Source organism: Phyllostomus discolor, chromosome X (genome assembly GCF_004126475.2).
Source record: "Phyllostomus discolor isolate MPI-MPIP mPhyDis1 chromosome X, mPhyDis1.pri.v3, whole genome shotgun sequence".
Taxonomy (NCBI): Eukaryota; Metazoa; Chordata; class Mammalia; order Chiroptera; family Phyllostomidae; genus Phyllostomus; species Phyllostomus discolor.
Window position 1 is genome coordinate 11,536,680 of NC_050198.1, and position 27,165 is coordinate 11,563,844.

The 27,165-nt window shown below is 38.8% G+C and overlaps 1 protein-coding gene across 3 annotated transcripts in view; it reads left to right on the forward strand.

The window, feature by feature from the left end:
• POLA1 (DNA polymerase alpha 1, catalytic subunit) overlaps window positions 1–27,165 on the forward strand; it is a 295,823-nt gene that overhangs the window by 107,948 nt on the left and 160,710 nt on the right. For all 3 annotated transcript variants that reach the window (XM_036016712.1, XM_036016711.1, XM_036016710.1), the window contains 6 exons: window positions 7,257–7,289; window positions 8,052–8,144; window positions 9,323–9,528; window positions 12,187–12,319; window positions 18,082–18,213; window positions 22,323–22,497. In XM_036016712.1, coding sequence (XP_035872605.1) covers window positions 7,257–7,289; window positions 8,052–8,144; window positions 9,323–9,528; window positions 12,187–12,319; window positions 18,082–18,213; window positions 22,323–22,497 — 772 coding nt within the window. The remainder of the gene's footprint in view (window positions 1–7,256; window positions 7,290–8,051; window positions 8,145–9,322; window positions 9,529–12,186; window positions 12,320–18,081; window positions 18,214–22,322; window positions 22,498–27,165) is intronic.

Here is a 27,165-nt window from a genome sequence, read left to right on the forward strand (position 1 = left end):
GTATAACGAGAATGGTTTATGCGACTTCCATGTAACCTGGCAGCCAAGGAGAGCGGACTGGAATGAGCATATGTGAACAATGATGACTTCACTGTACTAGTCAGTGGGGGTGGTACATGCCATTGAGTGAGTGTGTGTACTCTGTGACCTTTGCATTCAAAATGAGCAAGTAGAGCAGTGAATCTACATCAGATTTTACGTGCAGCTTGGACGTTCCTCTTTGGAAACCATTGGGATGATTGAGAAGGCTTGCAGCTATGGGCAGCTGGTGATTGGTACCTTCATCACAACAACATGCTCGCTCATGCATCACATGTGGTATAGTTTTTTTGGCAAAACATCAAATTACCTAGGAGACTCAGCCCCACTATGGCCCAGATTTGGCACCCTGTGACTTCTGGCTTTTTCCAAAACTAAAATCACCTTTGAAAGGGAAGAGATTTCAGACCATCAGTGAGAATCAGAAACATACAACAGGGCAGGTGATGGTGATAGGGAGAACTGTGTGAGGTCCTAAGGTGCTACTTGGAAGGGGACTGAGGCGTCATTGTCCTGTGTACAATGTTTCTTGTATCTTCTTCAATAAATTCCTCTATTTTTCATATTATGTGGCTGGATACCTTCTGGACAGACCTCGTATATATATATATATATATATATATATATATATATAAAGATGTGTATATATTTTCCTAGGCGGGAGAAGGGGTATGGATTTCAACAGAAGATGTTGGGTATTTTTACGTGCCATAAATACACTCACTCACTCACTTATATTAAGTGCATAAAGATGTATGCAGACTCCTTGTGAGAGCTTACGTATTTCTAGTTTTTGCAACCATATACCCTTGAAAAGCAACCTAGAATATGGTAATATTCTGTTGTTTTTTTTCCTGAAGCATATTCTTATAGTGCTAATTATCTAGGTAGGACATATTAGTGCCCCTTTTTCCTAATATTAAAGAAATGAACATGAAAGGAATGAAAGACAAAACAATCCAAGTTCTACATGTTGAACTTGGATTCGTAGGTTTTTAGATCTGGGAGGAATCCCAAACTCTCTTCATTTTGTAAATGAGGATGCTAAGACCTAGAGAGGGAAAAAAGCTTGTTCACAAATCACTTAGCTGGTAATTGGCAGCACTCAGACTTCAGGCCCCTGACTGTTCTTTAAACTCACATTGGTGTAGTGTTATATCTTTGCAAAGCATGTTTTCAGCATAAAGCTTTTTGACTTCTCACGTAGCTGGGGGAACTAGGTGGTAGTACTATCCCAACTGTAAAGAAGGTAAAACTAAGGTTTAAGGGTGGTAAGGAACCTCATGTCACAGGAATGTTGTTAAGTGGTGGAGGCAGAAAGTAGGGTGCTTACCAAATCCATGGCCCTGCTCCTTGAGCATCTTATAGAAAAGACATGCATCTCAGAAAAACAGGGAACAGAAAAATAGGAAAAAGTCAGTCTAACATAATGAGGACAAAATAAATGTTCACCAAGTGGAAGAAATAATACTGAATCCTGGTTGGAAACTGCTAAAATTGGGAAAGGAAAAGCTTAGGGAATGGTTGGATTACCAGATATCATAATATTTATATTTCTAATCCTTTCCTCTTCCCTATCCTTCAAAACCATTCATTTGCTCCCCCTGTTATCCTAATGTATTAGTTTAAAAGACCTTTCCAAAAAAATAAAAATAACAGAAAAACCATTCCAGTTTATTTCTAATTTTGTCATCAGTAACAGAAGAACCCTAAAGCCATTGAGATTTCAGTTGTCACACTGTTTGTTTAGATTTGACCCTAGCCAATGTTTTCTTAGCCAGTAGGATTTCTGTTGTGTTTGATAGCTGCCTCATGTAGCAAAGTAGGTTTCTTGATGGTAGATACTACTATAATGGATTTATGCTCTTGGAATAGGAACTTGTAACTTTTTTTAACTGGAAAGTTGGTGCTTTCTTTCATTTGGTATTAATAAACACTGCTTTAGTCTATAATTGCACCTACAAACATTTTCTAACCTTTGAATGCATTGTAAGACACCAGCATTCTGTCCTAACAAAAAACCAAGACCCCACCTTGCTCCTGGTCTTGTTAGGAGAACCTGTAAATACACAGCTCGGTTGTACTTTTTCTTAGATCGCCACTGCCATTAACCCCAGCGTAACAAACATGCTCTTTTTGCTTAGTAAACCACATCATGGGTGTACTCCTGAACAAATCATTTTCTTTAGGAAACCCTTTTTTGAAATATATTTCCATTTCTTTTTTAGTCCCCACTCCCCCCTTCACCAGCCTTCAGAGGCTCAGGTTGGGGTTAAAACACCTTTTTGTATTATTTTAATTATTGCTCTCCCCACCCCCAGCCCCACTGCTTTCCTGTTTCCCCCTCCTCTTTCCCCCTAACGGCACTGTTCTGCAAAGCCGGCAGTGATTGATGTGATGGCAGTGCTGTCATTCTTTTTAACCAAAAAAAAGTCATTTTTGTTCTAGTTATTTTAATAGAGTCCCATTAAAGATGTATTGCTGACTGAAATATCGGCATGAAGGGCTCTCACTGAGCTGAGCCCAGGAATTAAGAAGTCAGGAAATCGGCTGCTGCATTGCAAGAGAGCCTTGTGTGACACCGAATCTCCTGATTGGGGAGATCATTACTGCTATTATGACTCGACTTGCGTAGGAATTTTAAATTCCATCTGAATGTCAGTAATAACCCTCTTAGCAAATTATCCTGAATAAAATCACGAAGGCATTTTATATAATAGGTGTTGAATTACTGGATAGATTTGCTAATTAAATACTCTTTGTTCTGCTGCAGTTGACATTACAGGGTAAGATCTTGAACAATTATTCTCAACAGCTGTACTTTGTTAAGGGAAAAATTAACCACAAAGTTTATTTTTTTACACTTGAAGTTGGCAGATTTTTGAAATGTGCTTGAAAAATTTCATCATCCAATTGGTAATGAGTAGATAAATATGCAGGTGTTGCTGTGAAATCAGATAACTGCCGACTGCCTTATTAATGAATTTAGCAAGCCTTTTATAGCCCCTGTTTTCTAGCTTGTGGCACTTACGAAATGATTTTCCGTCAGAATGGGTAGCTTTAATATTAGGCTTGTCACATTGAAGTGAACTTATCAGCGGTCATCTTGTAATCACTGTTCCTTGTGTCCAGCAGACCTTTCTGGATACCTGTGGCTTTATTGTAAAATACATTTTCTTAATGGGGAAAGTATCTGTAATACATGTGTTTGATTGTTGGCTTCCAGACCATTCATGTGGTATAGACTTTTTAACAAGGCAGTGCGATACAGTAATAAGAAAGTGAAACATACGGTCCAGCTTCTAGATCAAGCTCTTGACTAGCGGTTATTTTGGGCGAAATTGCAGAGCCTGATTTTGCTCATATATAAAATGGGGCTTGTAGTACTGCCTACCCCTTAGAATTATACATTTAGCATTCTACAAATGTTTGTTAATAGCTACCATATTATTAGGCCCTCTGCTAGATCTTGAGATGCTGCTAGTCCATTGGATATCCAACCGCTGAGCCCAGTGAGCAGTTTGAACTGAGGGCAGCTTTGGGGTGATCCTGCTCATTAACCTTGGGTTTATAGCCTTGGGTAAGCATTGGACTGGATAGGGCACTGGCGTGGTAGCCACCACGTAGAACTGCTTCGTGAAGAAGCACAGGACGTAGCAGTCAGCTTGGTTGTGGGTTATCTGGCCTAGGATAGACTGAAGAGTTGATGAGCTATGGACAGGACCTTGAACTTGAGACAGAGCATTGTCATCAGCTACTGTTGAGGTCCACTGGAAAGACGGTGCTTAAAACTATCTGTAGAAATTAGTATACCCTCTGTGGAGAGCTATTTGACTATATTTATCAAAAAATTGTAAATGTATAACCTTTAACCCAATAATTCTTCTTATGGGAGTTTATCTTGTTACTGGCATATTGGCAGATTCCACATGTATGAGGATTATTTGTTGAAGTGTGGTTATAAAGGTAAAGATTAGAAATGATATACATGTTAAGTAATAGAGCATGAGTTAAATCATGATGAATTGATACAGTGGAATACTGTGTAGTCATTAAAAAGAATAAGTCAGCTATTTATGTGTGGGTATGGACTAATCTTTAAGATAAAAGTGTTAGGTTAGGAAAAAGCAGTGGCAGTTACAGCCTTTATAGTTTGCTTAGTTTCTACCATTTCTGTTCAAAATATCCACCAAGAGGTTTCTGCCCCCAAAGAGAAAGCCATTGTGGTAGCAGCCTTCAGATTGTGCATGGAAATGGTTGTGAGTTGGTGGAGGACAGACTTGGGTGGGTGGTCTGAAAGGTAAAGGTTCTCTCAGAGATGATCTAGTTGGTATGGTTCACAGCGTGAAAGAGGAGTAGAAGAAATTGGTTACCGCATATGCGGAATTGCAATGAAAGGTCAGATTGTTCCTGAGGTCTGTAACTTGGCACATAATGGTAACCTTGTGGAATTGTCCTTGTGGTGAGGAAAGCTAAGCCCAGCTGCTGTGGAAGGGGCAGAGGATGAAGAGAACTCACGATAAGTAGTTCTGTCCTCACGATGATTAACTTGACTTGGGTGGATCTCATTACTGCCCTTTTCCCAAAGGAATTGTCAGGTCATCTCCCACAATGCTTTCCCTGTAGTTTAAATGTTAAAAAATGAAGATGAAGTGGAGGAGAGTGAATGTTTTTTTTTTTTTTTAAAGATTTTATTTATTTATTTTTAGAGAGGGAAGGGAGGGAGGGAGGGAGAGAGAGAGAGAGAGAAACATCAATGTGTGGTTGCTGGGGGTTATGGCCTGCAACCCAGGCATGTACCCTGGCTGGGAATCGAACCGGGACACTTTGGTTCCCAGCCCGCGCTCAATCCACTGAGCTACGCCAGCCAGGGCGAGAGTGAATATTTTTATGAGATAACAACTCTAGTGCCTAGTAGAAAAGTAATTGGGATTGCTGTGAGACCTACCCGTCAACTAGCAAACTGTTTTAAGTACTTGTTACATATGAAGCCTGGTCTCCATGTGGGAGGGGGCACCCAAAACTGTTTCCAGAATGGGATTACCATGATTATCTTGGGCCAGTGGCCTTTAACCCCACCTACAATATAAGAGTCACCTTGAGAGCTGTTTTTTAAAAAATGTATTGGGGCCAGGCATTGGTATTTGTTAAAAGATTTCCAGGCAATTGCACTGTACAGCCACTATTAAAACCACTGGTTAGCCTAATCAGTATTCACCACCACCTCCAGGGCAGGGGGAGAGCTTCCTTCCCTAAGAACATAGGACAATGAGTGCCTGCACAACATCGGGAGGCAGTAATAGAGGGGAGGGGCAGTAGAAATGGAAAGCAGTGGGTAGATAGAAAAGATATTTTGAGGTAGGATTTTTAGGGCTCTGTAATATGAAGGACAAGAAAGACAGAAATGATACGAGATTTGAGCTTAGTTGACAATGAGGACTATTGGGGGTATGAAAAAAATATAAATGAAGTAAATCTATCTGGCCCATTGGAAAAGTAACTTCTGGTTTAGATTGATGCTTTGAAAGAGGGGCAATAGTGGACAGAAAATAGCATGAAGTGACTAAGGCCCCATACTCTGGAGTAAGAGTGCTTGGGTTCTTACCCTTGCTCTGTCCCTTAGTGGGACAAATTAATTACTTCCTCTTGTTTTTTTTTTTTTTTGCATCTAGCAAATGGGGAAATTAATGGTGGTTATCCCTTGGGGACCTTGGAGAATGACATGAGAAAATACATGAGATGCTTGTAGCATAGTATCTGCCCCCTGCCACACACCCTCTGAGTGCTCATTATCTCACATTGCTTTTGAAGAGGCCTTAAATTTGTTAAATTCGTGTTATTTCTCATCTGGTCCCTGATAGTTTATATCTGTTTTTATCTGTATCTGCATTATAATCTGTATGTGCCTCATCTTATAGCCATATGGACCTGGGGACAGACCCGTCTACAGATATAATCTGTATGATTGCCTTCATTCACTGCATGCTTATTGAGCCCCAGCTTTGTGCTGGGTGCTGTGCTAGCTCCCAGACTCTAGTGAAGGTCTGCTTTCTGCTTTCAGGAAGTTTAGTGTAGAGAAGAAATTTAAATCTAATACATGTTAAGATATATACCTTTATCACTTATATTACATATATCTATATATCATTCATATTCATATATATAAATAAATTCTTTTTACTTTTTAAGGTCCTTGAATGCAATGAGTAAGAATTGCCAGATTTGAAGTGCTCTGTCAAGCTTTTTTTTTTTTTTTGCCATGCAGTTCTTTTAGATATTAGTAATGAGAATAGTTGGTCTTTTTTCATGTTATAAAGGGATTCCGTTGGTCCTTGAGTAATGTCATTTTGTCATTTCATTATAATATTGATGAGGAAAAAAATTGATTCCCGCTTGGCTCCACTGTTACTATGGAGCTTGCATCTTCTTCCCATGTCTACGTGGGTTTTCTCCAGGCGCTCTGGTTTGTCTCATATCCCAAAGATGTGCGTGCTAGGTTCATTGTCGTGCTTGCATTGTCCCAGTCTGAGTGAGTGTGGGTGTGAGTGGCCTGGCGATGGAAGGGTATGCTGTCTAGGGTGGGTGCCCCCACCTTGTGCCCCGAGCTGCCAGAATCGGCTCTGGCCACTGGTGACCATAAGCTGGAATATGTGGGATGGAAAAGAATTTTCTGGTTTTTATTTATCTTCCTTAAATATATATATTGCTTACCTTTATTTCAGTGTTTAACATTAGAAGTGTTTGGGTGTTTATTTAGAAGTTTGGCAATGTTTTTGTGACCATAGGAAACATGTCGTAGGACCTTAACTCTTGTTTATATTAATTATCCTATGGTAAAATTGGTTTCTTTAAATATGTTGTTTCACTTAAAGTCTCAGTTTCCAAGCATCTGTTCATGATGTTAAGTGAGGACTTACTGTATTTTTATTATGCATGCTTTTTCAAAGAGAGATCTTTACATAGATCTGCTTACATAGAGCTTATGTAGATCTTTACAATAGATCTGTTTACATATCTCTGACTGAGAATCAGCAATGAAGCAAATTTATTTTTAGACTATGTTGATGTTATTGTTATTTTGAGAATTGTAGTTAGAAAATGATCAAGAGCTTTAAAATATACGGAAATGACAAATCATCGAGCTACCTATCTACGTATTTATATTTATGTTTCTGTAATTATATAATGCATTAATCTTGACTTTCTGTTTCATTTAGATCTTGATGCATACGAAAGAAATGGTAGAGAAGGTAATGCTGAGCATTTTCATCATGTAACAACTCTTAAATATCATACCTAGTGACATTTTTGCATTCAAGGAAAATTGCAACCCAAACAGACTGGAAATGGCTTCTTAGGATGTCTGGTTTACGTTTATAATCCCCCCTAATGGATTATAGCTTTTTTCTTTTACTAACACTGATATGATCTAGCCGCTGCTTGAAGCCTATATGTGACTGTTTCAAGCAAATTAGTAACAGTGCTAATTAGAGTTTACTTCCAGGTTTTTATACTGTATGATTGATTTTTTTTGGCACTCTTCATATTCTGCTAAATACTATTTGAAACTGTTAAGAAATTAATATGGATTTGTGCCTTTGAATTTTAAAATCCTATTATGCTTCTGCTTCATAAATTGCCATGACTGCTAAGCTTGTGGTACTGTGGGTAAATAGAGTAATAGACTTTCCTAGTCTCTTATCCTCCTTTGTATTATTGAGTTACACATTTTGTTTTCATTGAAACTAGACACTTCCCCTGCCACTGACATACCTGTTTGTTTTAAGAAAATTAGGGAGATTTTTTAATGTGGCAGTGTTCGCCTTTCTGGTTTATTGGGGCTTAATCTTCAGTTGTATACTCTTGACAATATGGATAAGAATAAATTTAGTCTTTGGGGAAAAAATCAGTGGAATCTGTAATTTCTGTGATACAGAAAATCTTGAATTTCATTGTGCATAATGGTCACCATGTTTTCACTGTAAATTTTTATAATTTTGCCTTTTCATTAGATGGATCTTGAAGTTATTTATGGAGATACCGATTCAATTATGATAAACACCAATAGCACCAATCTGGAAGAAGTATTTAAATTGGGAAACAAGGTGAGATAATTTGATAAAACTATCTGTTTTACTTACTTTTGTGAAGTATTTTTAACATGGAACGTTATAAATTCATTTATATGTACATTGTGTGTTTCTGAAAAGAATACATTTAGTGCCTTCAGTTCTTCATGCTCTTTTATATTTCTTAACCTCTTTTCCAATTGTTTGTTTTGAGGATAAAATTAAAAGAGAATTGTTTTTTCCTTGAATGATAGATATGTTTTGCCTTTGAGAACAGTGTAAGAGTGACGAGTTTAAGATGTGATCAAGTTAGTACTTATCACATTGTCACTCACAAGGAGAAATGTGTCTAGCAGTGTTCAGATGCCTTTCATACACTGATAGGTATGGCTAAATACCTACCTACCTACATACATACATTTGCACACATCTATAATGTTTACAGGAGTACTTAAAAAGTATTTGAAAAGGCGAGGGGATATTTAAAAATAGTCACTTGTAGCCTCCTAATTGCAGTTTATAATTAGCACTGTTAGTGGTTCTTGAGCACTTACTATGTTGAGATATTGCCCCAATGAACTAAAACTAAGGTATCATCTTACAAACTAACACCTTCTTACCTTTCCCCTCTGAAATGTATGCAACCTGAGCTATGGTCTTCACTTGAGAGCAAGCGTAAGCATATTGTACTCATATCAGACCTTGAAAAACTGTATTTTCCCTAGAGGCAAGGGTCTGTGCCCTGACCTTGTCAGTAAGAGCAGGTGGCCATTCATTTGTTTGTTCAGCATATATGTATTTGTTTATACTCAAGGTGTTTATGTTCAAGGTACAGGAAGAGTATAGACATTTTAATAGTTTAAGTTTTACTTATTTCTGGCCATGTATCTACTTGTTGGACTATGTAATCTCTAATTCAGTAGTTTGAAGGTAAGTACACACGCCTTTAGTTTTTAGATTTAAAAAAGAGTATTTCATAATTTTTATAATTCTTGGGGCTGACCCTGCCCATTCTTTCCCTGTGATTTTTCAGTGTTCTTGCATCGGACCCAACAGAAAGGATATCATGTTCCATACGTATTTGCCTAGTAAATATACTCCAGTCTATGTGACTTCAAGTTCTGTTTAGATGAACTCTTGGGAATTTATCGCATGTTCATCTTCTTCCTATTAGATGTTTGAGAAGCTAGTATTAATGGTTGGACTTTTCACAGGTAAAAAGTGAGGTGAATAAGTTGTACAAACTGCTTGAAATTGACATTGATGGAATTTTCAAGTCTCTGCTTCTGCTGAAGAAAAAGAAATATGCTGCTCTGGTTGTAGAGCCCACGTCAGATGGGAATTACTTCACCAAACAGGAGCTGAAAGGATTAGATATAGTTAGAAGAGATTGGTGTGATCTTGCTAAAGACACTGGAAAGTGAGTCTGCCTTTCATTTTTTATTTCATTGTTTGTCTTTAAAATATTCAAGTGTTAATGATGTGGACAACCCTGTGATTCTGCCAGACACAAGGACATAGCTTCTTTTTTGTTTTTGTTATTATTGCATAGTAACAATTCTTACTTATTTGGAGTGGGGTTTTATGGATAGAATAAAACTTAGAAAAAGCCATCATTCAATAAATGATGCTTGCTGTAGAATACATCTCATGAGTTTGTATTCAAGGTGAGGGTAAACCTTCACAGTTTGGATCCTTACAGAGTTGGTTTTGTTGATATTTTGTTTTGTATTGTTTTGCTTGAATATTCCTGTTAGAAAGTGCCTTGTATTGTGTTCTTGAATCATCCTAGAGCCTCTTTAGGAATATAATTGTTAAGGCATCCCCATTTTATGGCTTAAAATGTTCAGGGATTCAGAGTAGGCCATGGAGTGAGACTTTGTTTCCTCTGATACCATTTGCATATAAAGATTCTTAGTAGCCCTGGCCGGATAGCTTGGTTGGTTGGAGTGTCATCAAACTATGCCAAGGTTGCAGGTTAGGGGACACACAAGAATCAACCAATGAATGCATAAATAAGTGGAAGAGCAAGTTGACGTTTCTCTTTCCCTTCCTTTCTCTCTCTAAAGTCAATTTAGAAAAGAAAAAAAATTAAAAAGAAGTGCTGTAAATTAAAAAAAAAAAGGATTCTTACTAACCTGAGGTTGAGAGCTGGTTCTCAAAGACCATATGTACCTCAGAAATCATAACTGTCATGAGTGACCTCCTAGCTTTGCACCTGAGACTGAAGATTGCATTAATACCTATTTTAATTTTTTAGAATCATATTAGTTTATAAAATACCCATTTAAAAATTAATTTTTAGATACTTTGTTTACCACCTTTCCAGATATTACTGGTTTGTGATCCTGAATAGTTGAGAAAATAGACTTTTTTTTTGTTTGTTTTTAAACTAATTTATTTATTTTTAGATGTGAAGGGAGGGAGAAAGAGAAGGAGACAGACATCAATGTGTGGTTGGTTGCCTCTTGCACGCCCCCCACTGGGGACCTGGCCGACAGCCCAGGCATGTGTCCTGCCTGGGAATCGAACCAGTGACCCGTTGCTTTGCAGTCTGGCACTCAATCCACTGAGCCACACCAGCCAGGGCAACATTTTTTTTTTTTTTTAAGCAAAATTTTAAAATAATTTTTTTTAAAGATTTTATTTATCTTTAGAGAGGGCAGGGAGGGAGAAAGGTAGAGAGAGAGAAACATCAATGTGTGGTTGCTGGGGGTCATGGCCTGCAACCCAGGCGTGTACCCTGACTGGGAATCGAACCTGCGACGCTTTGGTTCGCAGCCTGCGCTCAATCCACTGAGCTACGCCAGCCAGGTTAAATTAATTTGAATATTGCTGAATATCAGCATATTTTACTTGTTTTCCATTCTTCCTCTCGGCTTCAAATCAGGAGATTGAGCAATTGTTTCTTCTGCAAACTACTCTTGATTAGGCAAAGTTGATCATTCGAGTATAGGTCACTGTTAGCCTTGTATGAAATGTAGTTTGAAATGCTTCATTGCCCCGAAATGTACCCAAAGATGAAACTACTTTGTATAGACTGTCGATTAGAGTGTTCTCTTCAGCTTTGTGTTTTCTAAGAAAAGATGCATCATAATAGAAGTAAATTTCTCTGAGTTAGAAATGTATTAGTAATTAAAGCTATACAAATGTTTTTGTCAGGGTTCTTTTTCTGACAAATTATAATGCAGCTGTCAAACCCTCGCTCTGCATTTTCCTCAGAAATGGATAAAATATTGGCTTCCTTACTCCTTTTCATTTTCTTTTTTCCCCTTTTTTGGAGGGGGTGTCTAGTGGAACAACATGAAGTTTTCAAGGGATAGCATAAGGTTAGAGAACATTGAGCAATATAATGAAGCTGAAGAGAGAAATGTTTGCAATTTTTGGTTTCTTTTTTAAAAATTTGCAGAGGGAACTTCATATTTCCAATTACGTAGCTAGTGGTCATCTCAGGTGGAGATATTTTTTTAAGATTTTATTTATTTATTTTTAGATAGAGGGGAAGGGGGGGAGAAAGAGAAGGAGAGAGACATCAGTGTGTGGTTGCCTCTAACATACCCCCCACTGGGGACCTTGCCACATCCCAGGCATGTGCCCTGACTGGGAACCAAACTGGTGACCCCTGGTTCGACCACTGAGTCCACTGAGCCACACCAGCCAGGGCCGGAAGTGGTATCTTGATATCAGATATAACTTCTTGGTGCTTTATGAGGAAGGGGAAATACTTGTCTTCCAATGTTTTAACTTATCAGTAGCATATAACTGCTTTTGAACTTTGTAATTGCTTAAAATACAATGGAACACATAGCTTGTGTGTCTGTATTTTGTGTGAAGCATTAGATGCTACATAAAATATGATCTGTATGTCTAAGGGCAAACCTGACATTTCAAGGTTGGTAAACCTTTGGTAGAGTTAATGTCAGGAAACAAATCGTAACAACCATTTAGACATTGACCCTCATGTTAGCTTTTAATACATTTCTTGTCCACGTGTTAACCTAATAGCATTTATCTTCCTTCTCTCTTCTTTATTAATGAAGGATGCTACTAAAAAAATCAACCCCTGTGTTTTTTGCAGCTTTGTTATTGGCCAAATTCTTTCTGATCAAAGCCGGGACACGATAGTGGAAAATATCCAGAAGAGGTTAATAGAAATTGGAGAAGATGTGCTGAATGGCAGTGTCCCAGTGAGCCAGTTTGAAATTAACAAGGTAAATGTAGCATTTATTGCTGAGCCCAGCTGCTGCCACCGTGTTTTTCTCCTCCTTCAGATCGTTGAAGAACCACCTCATCCTTGCAATTGAAATAAATTCTAGCTGGTGATGAAAGCTGCTTAACAACTATCTCACAGATTGAGCATTAGCATACCACTCTCCCTCTCCCAGCCACTGGTACTGCCATATCTGCTGCAGGGCCTTCTCTTCTCATTCCTGACTGGAATTCCTAGAAGCCTTCTTCCTAGAGGTTCTAGGGAGTGATATAGTGCATGTTTCAGGGACTAGAGGGTGCTACTACCTTCTTCCTAGTCCTCCTAAGTTACAGTTGCTTGGGGGCAGACCTGTAAGCTGAGGGAGAGGGAGAGACAGAGACAGAGTGCTTGCGTGTGCGTGCGTGCGTGCGTGCATGCGACTTCACAGAAGGTGATTCATAAAGGTGCTGTTGTCAGGCAGGTGTTTTTTGGACATAGTTATAATTTACACTTGATGGGTATTCTTAGTTGTTGAAAATAAGGACTATGTTTTTCTTACATAATTTGAAAAAATAAAATCTTGTTTTCCAAAATGCTGTGTCATACAAGATGTTAGGTTACAGACTTTTTTTTTCCATTCAAAAACAGTAAGTATCCTTGCATATTTAGAAGCTAATTTTGCAAATACTTCTTTACTAGTTTTGTGATAAATAGATTTCATTGTTAAAGCTCATAAAAATAATTTTAATAAAAAAGAACATACTGATTATATTAAATGGAAGTTTTAGAATTAAAGCTCATTCATAATATTCTTATGTTAAAAGTAATGCTTGCCCCGATTTTTTCAGTATCCACCTGGCTTTGTAAAATATAGGATTGTCTAACCACTATGCTATACACTGGAAACTAATTTAAAATAATATTGAATGTAAACTGTAATTGAAAAATAAAAATAAATTTAAAAGAAATATTGTCAAAACAAAAAAGTAATACTTGCCATTGTTGCACATTCTACCTTGAAAAACACTTTTACATTGTAGCAATTATGATATGTTATTTTGAAATCTATTTTTACTTAACATAAGCAAATTTTTCACATTTCTATATTACTTTTATAACCATTGTGTAAATCAATGTGTTAATCTTATATTTCACTGGTACATCTTTATTTAAAATTTTTGTTTGCTTAAATTATTTTTTTTATATTGTAAATAACTGTATTAAACATCTTTGTCCATTATCGTTTTACTTTTGGATGAATTACTTTGTTAGTTTGGGTTCCTTGAAGTGGCATACTTGAGTCAAAAGATAAGATCTATGTGGCTCTTTCCAAATTGCTTTGTAAAAGGGTGATACCAATTGATAATAACAGAATATATGCCAATTTCACCAGAGATTTGCCTATATTGGTGATGCTAGTCTTTGGTGGTATTTAAATAAAACATTGCTACCATAATGGATATGAAGAAAATTTTACTGTTGGATTCAATTTACATTTCTTTGATTTATAGAGAAAATGAATAGTTTTTATGTATATCCTTATGATTTTTATTTATTCTTAGGTAAGTCACTTGTTTATTACACCTTGACCTGCGATGTCTTTAAAGTTGCAAAAGAACACATTTATTTATATATGAAAAGTAAAAACTATAGAAATATTATAAGAGAATACGTGCCTTGGTGCTAGCTGTTCACTTTAAGTGAAGCAGTGTATGCCCATTGGCATGGAATCACTTGTGACTGGAAAGGAGTTTCCTTTTAGACTATTTTGCCTTTTTCTCAAAAATTTGAATGAGTAGGAGTTATAACTTCAGTCTTCCTTTGATCAATTTTAGCATCTATTTTGCAGATTGTATCCTTGGTACTGTCTACCTTTTTAGAAGCGTGGGCCTTCTGTTGCGAGGGCTTTCAGGAGTTTGGAAGGCTCAGTCTAAACATGGCTCCATTATTGGCAAAATAATACTGAGCACATGTCCTCTAGGTTAGTGGGCCCACACCGTCATTTAATATGAGTGTTGAGACAACATTACTAGTGTGCAAAGAAACCTGAAGTCATAGACATGCTGGCAGTCTCTGAGTGCTGATGAACAGTCTGCAGTTTTGTTATGTTAAAGTTTTTATTATTGAAATTTTTAAACATACACAGAAGTAGGGGGAATAGTACCATAAACCCCCACATAATCACCACTCAGCTTCAATAATGATCAAGTTATAGTAATATATTATTAGTAGTAACAGTAATAATCAATACTTGGTGTGACGGGGCTGTGCATACTGTTTTCCTGTGGCAGAACTACAGCTGAGACTCACTGTCTTCATATCCTCCATTTCACTTGGCAGAGTAATAGTTGTTCCGTGAGCTATAAAAGAGCCCATTTGCTCGTTTAATTATGTTCATCAAACATGAAGTACCTTTTATGTGCACAGGACTAGATTCTGGGATGGTCCATAATTTCAAGGTGCTCATGGTCTTCCAAAGATATTTATTTGCTGTCCCATGTTCTTATACTTGTTTTTATAAAAAAGAATGTCTATAGATGTAAGTACAATAAATTCTGATGAAAGGACTGTCTATATCACAATTAGTTCTGTGTTTTACAGTAAATTGTGTGTGTCAGAGGTGATGTGTCCTGGATTAACATCTGTCTGAATACTTACACTATTTGCAACTTGTGAGCAGTTCAGTTTTTACATTTTATCACTTTCAAAAGGCAAGGGAATGAAAGAGTCTAATGTGACTGGTTGTAAATGGTCTTACTGCAGGAGACACACACACACACACACACACACACACACACACTCGCGTGTGCACACATAGAGTGGGAGGGGTGAAGTGGTGAGATTTACCACTGTAGAGAGTTTAGCCCTTGTTGCCACAAGCAACTGATTTTCTGAACTACTGTAATTTTAGCTTAAATATATTTTATGAAGTAATACAAAATATGATAGCTGATTTTTATAGCCCTCACTAACTGGAGCCGAAACCACCAGGAAGCATTTTTTCCTAAAATCAAGCCTTCTAAAAGTAGCTCATAAATCCCCCAAATAGTCCCAATCTAATAATTGGAAAGTATGTCAGATGAAATTCAGAATTTCTTAACATTGCACTGAAGTGTAGTCAATTGGAGAAGATAATGGTTTTCTTAAGTAGAGTTATATTGATTAAGATTTCTATGCAGCATTACCCAACTGAGTCAATCAAGGCTTCACATAATTCAAATTTGAGGAGATTCAAATACTTGGAGAGTTTCCTCGATGCTCTTCTACGCTGAGTGTCTGATTTAGAAAGTGTACATAACGTGGGTTGTGTGCAGCCATGTTGGAGGGCTGGCTTTATTCTACTTACAGCAGTTCTCAAATTTCCCCGCCTCCGGACCCCTTCACACACTGAAAGTGATTGAGGCCTCGGAGGGCTTTTGTTTATGTGGTTCATGCTGATATTCACTATGTCAGAAATTAAAAGTGAGACATTTTTCAAGCATTTTATTAATTTATTTAACATAGCAATAAACCCATCATGGGATTACAAAAAGAACCCTTTTTCCATGAAAAATAACTGTATGTTTCAAAACAAAGACAACTTAGCCAGAGGAATGGCATCATTTTACAATTCTGTAGATCTCTTTCGTGTCCGTTTTAGGAGGAGCATCTGGATTCTCATGACCTGTTAGCGCATCCATTCTGTTGTGATCTGTCGTTTTGGTTGAATATAGAAAGAAAATCCAGTTTCATATAAACAATGCAGTTGGAAAAAGTAGACATAGTTCACTAATTTTTTGAGATAATTGTGCATATTCTTTTTTGATTCTACACCAAAACTGTCTAAGTGGTACTTTTTAAAGGTTATTTTTAATGTGGAATTTGAAACCATATCAGTGAGCTTTGCGTACTCCCTTACATTATACTCTGTTGGTCTGTGTTACACTTGCAATGGATATTTTACCCGTGCTTGACATTATGCATTGGTCATTTGTTCAGTGCTGCTTCCCCAAGTTAGGCAGATCTTCCAAATATTGACACATTTCATTTTGCAGTATCAAAAAGCACATTTAAAATGTTTTTACTTGTATCATCAGAAAAGTCTTTAAGTGTTGGGAAACTGTCATGCTCACAAAAGTGGCAACAAGTTTTCCAAATTCTCATTTGCACTTGAAAGCTTGAATTTTATCATAGACAATATGTACTGTCAGTTGTTTTCCTGGAAGTGGCAGGCTTGCTTGGTTCTTTTTTTGAGAAATCATCAGCCAGATACCCAAGTTAGAAGAACTATAGTTGTCCTGTCGTCCTTGCAAGTAAAAATTGTGTTCCAAGAAAACAGTGGCTAGTTTAGCTTGCAACTCAAACAATTGCATAAGTGGTTTTTCTCAAGGAACCTTTGTTCTTCAGTATACAGTAGACGAGACTTGTGCATGCTTCCTGTTTTGTCATAAAATAATAGCCTTCTACTCAAGGGTTGAAAGCTTAAAACTTAATAATTTCTACTGCATCAAGAGCATTCTAAGTGAAATTGGCTTTTGTCTTTAAACTGAGTGTCTGGTGGTGAAAATTACAGTGATTATTAGTACAGTTTGGTGCTGCTATGTTGATTCATGTTTATAAGGCACCAGCACCTTAACTGACCGTTGCCTGCGCATCACCAGTGCAAATAGTATTGTTAGGAAAATAGTTTCGACTTTGCAGTCCCTTGCAAGGGTGTCAGGAACCTCCCGGGGGTCTGTGGGCCACACTTAGGTGACTTAGTCACACAGCACCCTGGTCCCTGTCTTTTGTCTTTTGAAACACACTTCTTACAGAGCTAGGTATTCCCCCTCTTCCCTGGGCATGCTGAGTTCCAGTCCATTAGACTGTATTTATTTTCTCACCTCTTGCTTTTAACTTTTTCTCTGCCTGGAATCTTGTTTTTCCTTCACATGCCTGCTTATGCACCGCCCCCTCACCCTAATTTCTGCTCTCAGGTGGAAGTGATCTTCGCCTGGCCAAACTCACTCCATAACACTTTGGTTGCATCTCCCTTATGGCTTATGTAGCTTATTTTAGAGTTTTTTTTTTTTCTTTTGCGTAATGGGGAGTCATCTACTAATAACAGGTGACACTGAACCAGTGACTGTGTTATTTATCTCACAGTACTTCACAGTGCTTGAAGTTAGTGCATTATTGCAGAGTGAGTGACATCATTTATTCTGCAAACATTTGATTGCTGCTTATATGTCAGGTACCGTTCTGAGCACTGGGAATACAGCCATGAGCAAGGCTGCCATGCGCCTGCTCTCCTGGCTCTTACTCTCGGTTTCAGACTCACTCTGCCTTTGTGGAGCTTAAGTTGACAGTGGAAGTAAATCTACTGATTAATGCTACCTTTGGGGTTTACTTAGGCTAGAGAAGCTTTTGAGGAACACATCCTTCAGTCACAGTAGCTGTTACCCATCATCCATCACTCCTGACTATTCAGTTAATTCAATGAGGGAATTACAAACATTAGAAAAAACTGTAAGACTGAGTTTATAGTCTTAATTTTTTATGTGTATTACGTGCCATGGCCTGTACACTTGTATTTCTTTTTTGTCAAGTTTGTGTGTGGTTATATCAGTTACTAACTGAAGGAGAGAGGAGACCTGAGGATGGAGTGTCTAAAGATTATGTGACAGTGTTTTCTACATACAGCCTCTCAGCTTTGTGTTTACGTGGCCAGTCTGATTTCTAGCAAAGATGTGTAAGTGTACAGCTGTGTCAGAAGAGTTTTATCTTAAAGTTTGAGGCATTTTGTTCCCTCTTTTTCTCTTTTAGGCATTGACAAAGGATCCTCAGGATTACCCTGATAAAAAAAACCTGCCTCACGTACATGTCGCCCTCTGGATCAATTCTCAAGGAGGCAGAAAGGTGAAAGCCGGAGATACTGTGTCGTATCTCATCTGTCAGGTAAAAATATTATAATTAACACGACTCATACCACTTACGACACAAAGTAAAATCCAGATCGCCACAGTGTCTTATGTAGTAGTCTCCCAGATAATTGATGCTGTCAAGAGACAGTTTAGTCTGATTGGCTTTATGGTATTTAAAAACATTAGTCAGGGGTATAGCGTGTCTTATTAAAGTCTTTGTAAAACATTTGACATGTGTGTTGTGGAGCGCTGAAATTATTTTGGTGAGACAGGTGTATGACAGCAACTACAGCGTCAACTCTGAGTTCACCTTCAATGCAAATGTATATAGATTTGGTCACAAGTCCAGCCATAGATGTTTATTCCTTTTGCCACTGTTTTCATTATGAATACTGATAGAATAAGAGAGTACATGTGTTTTTCCCCAGCCTATGTTCAAGTAATTACTTGAAAAAAAATATGAAATGCATGGTTATATGGAGAAAGATGAGAGATCCTAAAAACATACTTTATAAAGAAACCATGAAGGAACCAGTTTCATTTCTTTTTCTTTTCTTTCGAGCAGAGGGGGCCTTGAGCTCACCTCCTTTCCTTCTCCCTGTTCCGTGAGGCACCTCTAGGCCTTAGTCTAGAGCACAGTTTGAAACCACTAACTGGTTTCTTTTGAGAGTAGCATGCCTCTAACAGGAATGGGGAAGAAGATGGGATAGAAGGCAAGTTTTTTTCTTCGAAAAACTTCAGTTGGAACAAAGGAGAGGTTTCATTCCTTCTCTCTTAAAAAAAAAAAAAGTCAGTCACTCATAGCCTCTGTCCAGATTGTCTAAAATGCCTATGGTGTGGTCTGTCTACCAAAAGGCATAATTCATCTGAACAAGACTTTCTTTTAAATTAATTACTGTGTTGTGTTATTACAGTAAGAAATTTTAGATAAGCCTTAGACGGTGTTGCATATGATGGATCTTTGTCGAACTCCACTCAGTGTGTTTTTAAATCAGAGTCTTTTCAAAATGTGAAAGTCATTTGCTAATATCTGCTCGGTACTGTGGATGACGTGCGTAACAAATGATTTAAGCACATGGACAGGGATCAGCACTTGACTCTGCCTCCCTCCTAGGGTTACCCTTGATTAAGAACTGTTACAGAAAGCCAATTCCTGCAGGAAAATATTTCCATAAATGTCTGACTCGCTCAAGCCCTTAATGTGCTTTGCATATTGCCTCTGACAAGTCTCATCTCCAAAAAACAATTTTCATATTATGCAAATAAAGATTTTGGTAAATAGGCTAGTCTTCTTTTCATTTATGTCTTCACATACATGGAAAAGCTCTTAGATTATTAATGAGAGGAACAGATGGCAGCATACAACTCTAAAATAAATATACATATTCTGTGAAATGGCATTTAATAATGAAACCCAGCCACAAATTTGATGTTGGCTAAAACTGAAATGGAGATGTATGGTAGTGTGACTGATGTATTTTAAAGTGAAGCTTATGTGCTTTGTTGTCTAAATATTAGGTCTTATGATTTCTTCCTCTCAAGTCTTACTGATACAGAAAAGCTCAAATGCTGATGCTAATAAAGTACAGGAAATCCAACTTGATGTCTTTTCAACATTTCCCTTACCCACTGCTACTGCACCTTAACTTGCCTTTTTTCTTAAACAGCTTCTGTTTTGTTTAAAATTTACATTTAGAGTATAATATTGTACTGATAACTTAGTATCCATTTAGATGAGTTTAGGGTAATGTTTTTGGTATCTAATTTATACTGTAGTTTGTGGTCTTGTAAAACCTACATGAATTACTTGCTAAGATCTTAAATCAACTTTTACCTACTGGTTAGGTTTTAAATCATTAATTATTTAAGTTCCAGTGGACATAATTTTCATAAGGGATGACTTTAGCATTTTAAGGAGCCTACTTGTCACCTGTTTGAAAATCTCCATTAGTTTTCTACTAAAGAGGACTGCATAGTTTTGAATGAATTAACTGCACTTGGTTGTCTCTGTGAAGCATCTTTGTGAAGGTCATGAATTACTACATGGGCCTTCAAGCAAGACTAACATTACTCCTTAATCTGTTTTTAAAGGTGTACACTGCATGTTATTGCATATACTGTGGGGTCTTGCTAGATTTGAGGATTATGTCAGGGCCTAAATGTTTTTTCCAATACAACATGGCAAAACCTGTCCTTTTGTCAGTTCTTTTGGATTTAGTCATGTTGGAGGTCAGATTTTTAAAAAATTTTTACTTATTTATTTTTAGAGAGAGAGGAAGGGAGGGAGAAAGAGAGGGGGAGAAGCATCAGTTTGTTGCCTCTCACACACCCCCAACTAGGGACCTGGCCCGCAACCCAGGCATGTGCCCTGACTGGGAATTGAACTGGCGACCTTTTAGCTCGAAGGCCAGCACTCAACCCACTGAGCCACACCAGCCAGGGCTCAGATTTTTTAAATACAGTAAGAAATGTGTTTGGGTCCCTGTTAAAACAAGCTTTTTTGTGTGTGTATGGATATTTAAAATAAAAACTTTTTCAACTGACAATATGCTTAGCCATTTTCAACCACTTTTTAAAAAACATACCTTACTATGAGAACATCTTCTAATGATGTATTGGAAAGTAGCTGAAGTGCCATTTTGAAAAATTACCTCTACGAATCTCATTTTCATTCATCACCAAAAGTTGGTAAACTCAACATTGCGGTAATCTTAAGGACAGACTGGTTTTTTTTTTTTAACTACAATTCTATAAATGGATCACGTTTCATGTGTTTGTTAAAAGACCGCGTGAATACAGCTGCAGTGCATAAAGACAGTGCCCACGGATTTTTCACACTTTTTGTCATTTCACACTTTTTGTCACCTTACTCTCATCTAACGATTCAAACTTCTAAAAGGGCAATGATTAAGGCTGATTAATTCTGCCTAATTTCTTTAACTGTATTGTAAACTCTCCCCCCAAAATGATAAGCAAGCCTCTTAATCTGAGGTTTGCTTTCTTTCCAGGCATTTCATTAAATGTTAGAATAGGTAAAACCTAGTTGATACATATCCCCGTTTGTTTCCATCAGGCGCCTAGCCAGAGAAAGAGATCCCGCCTCCAGTGCCCGGGAAAGACAGCGGTGTGGAGGGTGGCCCCTGCTTTGGGCTGGGCTCTGCTCTGAGAAGGGACTGATTGTGGCAGGAATGAAAGAATGGGATTTATGTTATAATCAGTTTTGCAGAGCAGCTGAGCACTGTGAATAGTTATAATTTACTAGTCTGAATATTAAATTCTGTTGTTGCTGATAGGAGGAGCAGTGGAGTGAGTTGTTGGGTGTTGGTCCAGTAAAGTGATGACTTCTTGATTCACATATGATGATGACATCACCCACAGGGCTCTATCAGGGCCAATTATATGGACTTTCCCAACTTTTATTTTTATAGTGTATAAAGAGGGATGCCGTAAAAGGCTCTTTGACCCATCTGCCTTGCCTTGAGGAAGAGCCGCATAAACAGTTCAAAATAGCATGCCCTTCATTCCAGTGGCTACATACTTTGCTTCTAGGGCACCGCCACTGCACCACATTCCTCATTAATTTTACTCTTACCTGTGGTATCTTGTACATAAGTGATTACTCTGTGGATTTCCTTTCCCTGTCTTTTGCTTTTGCTCATTTGCTTCTCAATGGCACATTTAGTTCTCTTGGAAAAGATTACTTCGGGGGGGGGGGGGGGGGGGGGCCTTTAAGATGATACTGTGACTAGAATGCCTGCCTGGAGGGGTTGTATTAACATAATAAAAGGACCACAAGTGTTTTTTGTCATCACTCCTAAAGGGCCTTTCTGACTAGATTAATTGTCAGCAAGTCTTATCAATGTGTTTCTGTGATGTGGCAGGTGGAATTATTTAATCTGGTCATGCCATCTTCTTCGTTTCATGTTTCAACAAAAAATAGAATACAACACATGCTGGATTTACATTCTTGTACAGTGGGTGAGATGTTCTTCATCTTTCTACTCTTAGATGCATATGAAAAGGATGTCTTGGTGTTTGGAATTGCAAACACAAACTTTGAATTCTTGTCCGTCTTTTGACCAATCAAGTGTGTGTGTGTGGTTGACTTTCTTACAGCTTTACCTGTCCCATGTCCTCTTACAGGATGGGTCAAACCTCAGTGCATATCAGAGGGCCTATGCACCTGAGCAGCTGCAGAAGCAGGACAATCTCACCATCGACACCCAGTACTACCTGGCCCAGCAGATCCACCCAGTCGTGGCTCGGATCTGTGAGCCTATAGACGGAATCGATGCTGTCCTCATTGCAACATGGTTAGGTAAGTGCCTGAGTTCACGGAGCCCCTTCACCCTGCAAGAGCGACACTCGCGAGATCCTCCCTCCTTTGACTGTTGTGGGACCTTTTTGTAGGTACGGTGTTAAGTTGAGCACTTCTTTGTTTCCAGTTTGGCATTTATTTTTGTGGTGGTTTGGTTAATGTCTGCCTCCCCTCATAGACTATGCACCCCACCTACTTGCTATCTCTGTAACCACCTGCGTGTTCCATAGTTGGCACTCAGTAAATGCTGAGCATAGAGAGAGAAGTCAAAAAAAAAAAAAAGAGAGAGATTGAGATTTTAAGCACCGTTGTAAGTCTCTGAGTTACGTTGTTGTAGCTTTAATTAGTGAACTTCCATTAACAAGGACACTTACCGTATCTTGGCTATTGGTTCATCGTGTCTCTGTCTCTAACAATATCTTCACATAAAGTAAAAACACACAACTTTTTAAAGATTAAAACATTTAAGTTTTAGTATTCAGTTCCCTGTGAGTGTATCTATTCTCATTTTTATATAAATACTCTAAAAATCAGGTACACTGTTATTCAGGAATTGGCTGATTCCCAATTTCTCATCATCCCAGGAGGTGCCAGCCAACCCTGAAACCTCACTGTTTCTTTGATTTTTTTTCTGCTGCGTCAGCAGATGATCATCTCTTGTGTAGAAATGTATTTCATAACCTGCCCTGATTTCATTTCTGGACAACCAGCATGTAGAGAGTTACATTGCTTTAAGACCTCAACTCTGTTCCATTTTATGCACAGACTGGAGTAATGCCTAATAAAGTCTGTAGATGGCTCCTCACCACCTATAAGTAAAGTTTAGAGCCACTGACATTTTTGGCAGAAATGGACTCTTAACTTCCTAGCTCCGAGCTGTATTTGTGGCCTTAGTTAACTTAATCGGACTCAAGGTCTCCTAAGTATGGCATTGCTCATTCTGTTCCTGCTTCACAGAAAATCTCCCTGATTGAGATGTCTAGCTTAAGATAAGGGTTTTTGCATTGTAGGGACTTATGTTCAAATGCTAGTTGCGGTTCTGTGGCTTTGGCAAGCCTCCAGACCTTGGTCTGAGCCCGGGAGTGGAGGGAGTGTTTTTCAGTGAGCACCGTTAGCAGCCACATCCCACTCTCTGGCCAGGCTTCTGGGTAAATATGTCCACATTCCTCCAGTCTGTGAGATTTGCACATAGTTAGTGCTCAGTGGCACTGCAGACTGAGATTAGACAGATGAATTATCAAGTCAGATGTTTTCCATCCTGCCCCTGCTGAGTGTGTGTCTGAGCTCCTCCCGCCGGCCCCATTTCCACTATCCCATCAGTGTCTGCTCTGGAAGTGGAAGCTCATTTTTGACATTTGCCTAAGCAAAACATAATTAGGAAGATAAAAATTCTGCTACCCAAATCATCATATAATGTATTCTCAAAGTTGAGTTGTATTTGATGATATTTATAAATCCTCAGCTGGGAGGGGGGAGTGTGAGTGCACAATATTTTTTAGCTTTCTTCTTTTTTTCTCTCCTTTGCGTTGAGTGCTCACTCTACTGGATGCTACTTTGCATGTTTCTCATTTAATACTTGCAACGGCCTCGTGTAGGTATCTGTTCCATTATATAGAGAATGAAGCTGAGGCTTAGAGGAGTGACTAACCTGGTCTTGTCACATAGCGGGCTGTGACTGGATGGTGACCTAGCTCTGTGTGACTGTGAAGCTTGTGCTCCTAACCACTGTGCTAAGCTGCACTGCCACTTCTTAGTGATGAGAGGCCATGACAGATGTTTCAGCCAGGAGTGGGATGGTGTGGGCGTGAAGGCGCAGGAGCTTTCTCTTCTACCTCCTCTCCGCACTGAGAACCCCTGAGCAGAACCATTGTTTTGTTTAGAGTAGATCTCCAGTCTCTCTCTTTGTCTCATCAAGACCCTGATCTAAATGCTAACCAATACCCTTTCTGGGTTTTTTGTTGTTGTTTTTTTTTTTTTTTTTTTTTTTTCTGTTTTTGGTTTTGAATCTTGCAGTGCTGAGGAAGGGTCAGTAGAACAAGCCCCGCCCACATGGGTGACATTTACCGAATAAGTGTAGAGCTTTGTATTTCAGCAAAAGGGCTGTTGAATAAAGGGTGGTGGAGCCTGCCCAGTGGTTAAGCCTGATGCCAGCTCAGATAGCTGAAGAACAAGAGGGAGCCAGAACAATTTTATTGGTTCCAAGGTCATATTTAAGATCATTTTTATATAAATTAAGCAGTGGGCAGATTCTGACTCGCTTAAAGCCTGACTTTATCCTAATTACAACAGCCTTATAATCATAGGCTGCCTTATCAGTCCAGTTTTCACGAATGAGTTTTCGAAGCCAGTAGGTCCCATCTTCAGAGGTTTCATGTTATTATTGGCTGATCTCAGACTACAGAGGGAACCCTTGGTGCTTGTGTATGGCCCATAGCCCTGCTATGTCCCCATTGCTCTACCTCATCACTTGCAAGTTCTTGGTGCAGCCCTTACTGTATGGACGCTGTTCTGGGCAGCTATTTCCCAGTGCCAGGTAGCCAATTAGAACTGCCAGAAGGGCCTATGCCCTCGTCTTCAGTCCTGAGGGAACTGCTGCCGTCCTGATGCAGACACCGGCTCACAGTGCCTGCGTTGCTATGGATGAAACGAAACAAATTCACACAGACCATCAAAGTCCTGTGGAGGAAAAGGGACGGCACAGCCGCTCTCTCAAGGGGAGTGCCTTGGCCACTCTCTCAAGAGGAGAGCACCCCGACCCTTGCCTTGACAGGCTTTTATTGGGTTTAATTTGCATAGGAATATAGGGTGTATACGTAAAGCTCATCAGTCATTGTCAGGCAGAAATGATTAAACAACAGACAACATTCAGAAAACTATGAGGGCTTATTCTGAGTCAGGGTCAGACAGTTAAGGGGCCATAAAACTTTGGGGAGACAAATTCATTTCATGCTTGGGCTCTTATCATTTAAATTGAGGGTATTAGCAAAGTAGGTTTTATAGGACTTTATGCATTCTTTTTTAGGCCTGATCACCCTAGGGAACCTGCCCATTCCAGCACAGGGCCGAACACACCTCTGGCATTGTTTCAGACTTAAGGCATTATTTCAGGCTTAAGTCAGGCAGGGAAAATAAGGCAGCCAAGAGATTAGGAGACTTCTGGCAGACAGAATGAGGACTCAGGCTATGTCAAAGCCGAGGGGCAAGGGTCCATCACCCCCCTTTCTATAGCCCCCCCAAGTCCTTTCCTGAGGGCCCCTTCATGACCATGCCTGTCTTAGGTTGTCCCTCCTTTGAGAAATTTTACCCATCATTGGCTAACCAGACATCTGCTCAGGGCCAAGCAGGGTGAGGTGAAAGGGGGCAGAGATGGTACCACTACAAGGAATAAGTTTTGTCTCCTTAGTGGCTTATGGTCCCTAGGTCTTTTTACTCTGCCTTAGCCACGGGGGGATTATAGCTTCTGAAACCAGGCAGGACTGTTCCCAACACTGTCCCCCATTTCATCTTCTTGTTCTCATTTTTATCTTTTGCCACTTGGTAGCAGTTTTTATACTGAGGGCATGTGAGGTTGTCGTAATTGTGCAGCCCCCCTCCTCTCCTCCTTCCCCCATCTCCCAGCGCAGCCGTGCTATCACCGGTGATATCCATGTGTCTATCTACATGAGTAATAAATCTCATAATCCTTTATCTCTCCCTCTGTCTTCATGGGAGGGCCCACATTACTGGAGTGTAGGACAGCATGGGTTGGTCACCATAAAGATCTGTAGAAAACACGGAAGTGTACCAGGCAGATCTCACAGGCATTTGCACCCTGCCCTATTCAGGAGCTGCATTTTGATCTGCATCCTTTATTCCTCTACCCCAAGTGAAAAATTAGGGTGGCTGTTCTTCACTAGGGGATTCAAGGCCTCTGTTATCAGTGCTCACTTAGCCTGCAGTTTTAGAGAGGAGGAGGGAGGAGGTGGGAAAGTGGTGGGAAAGTATAAGGGGAGTGTTAGGGGGTGCGTGGTTTCTAAGAGGTGAAGCCATAGGCATAAAATTACTGTAATTTGTTTTTAAAATCTAAATCTGTTTTCTTTATATAAAAAAACTGCAGTTAGTGAACTGACACTGTTAAATAAATTGAAGTGTAAAAATGTATACATAAAATACAAGCCCTCCAACTGCCTAATCACAGACATAAAATAATTTGCTTGCTTTTAATGTAGTTTTTATCTTTGATTAATGAAATGTATTACAGTGTTGAAACTTTCCCAAACTTTGCTACTTTGTCCTTTTAGTTAGTACAAAGAAATCAGGAATAATGGCATAATTTCATTTAGGAAAATTAGTAAGGTCACGATTTTTTATTTTTAAGATTCTTTTGTGGAGAGCAACTATATTTTTCAACTACCTTTTTCCTTTTCTATTGCTTTTATACTGCTTTCCTCGAAATGAAAGGCAAGCATCAAGTGTTGGTTTTATCCTGTGGCTTCACTTTGGAAATTCTGTATTTCTTCCCGTGAAGATACCTCCCGAAGTCAGTCTGGTGGCATGTTGTATGGCCAGGTGTCTGTACGGGGAAGGCCATTTTAGTAAAAAGGAGAGAGGATGGTCTATTAAATGAGTGAATGAGTCTGTTGAATTGAAAGAGAATGACTTGTTCTTTCTAATAACTAATGGTGCTCA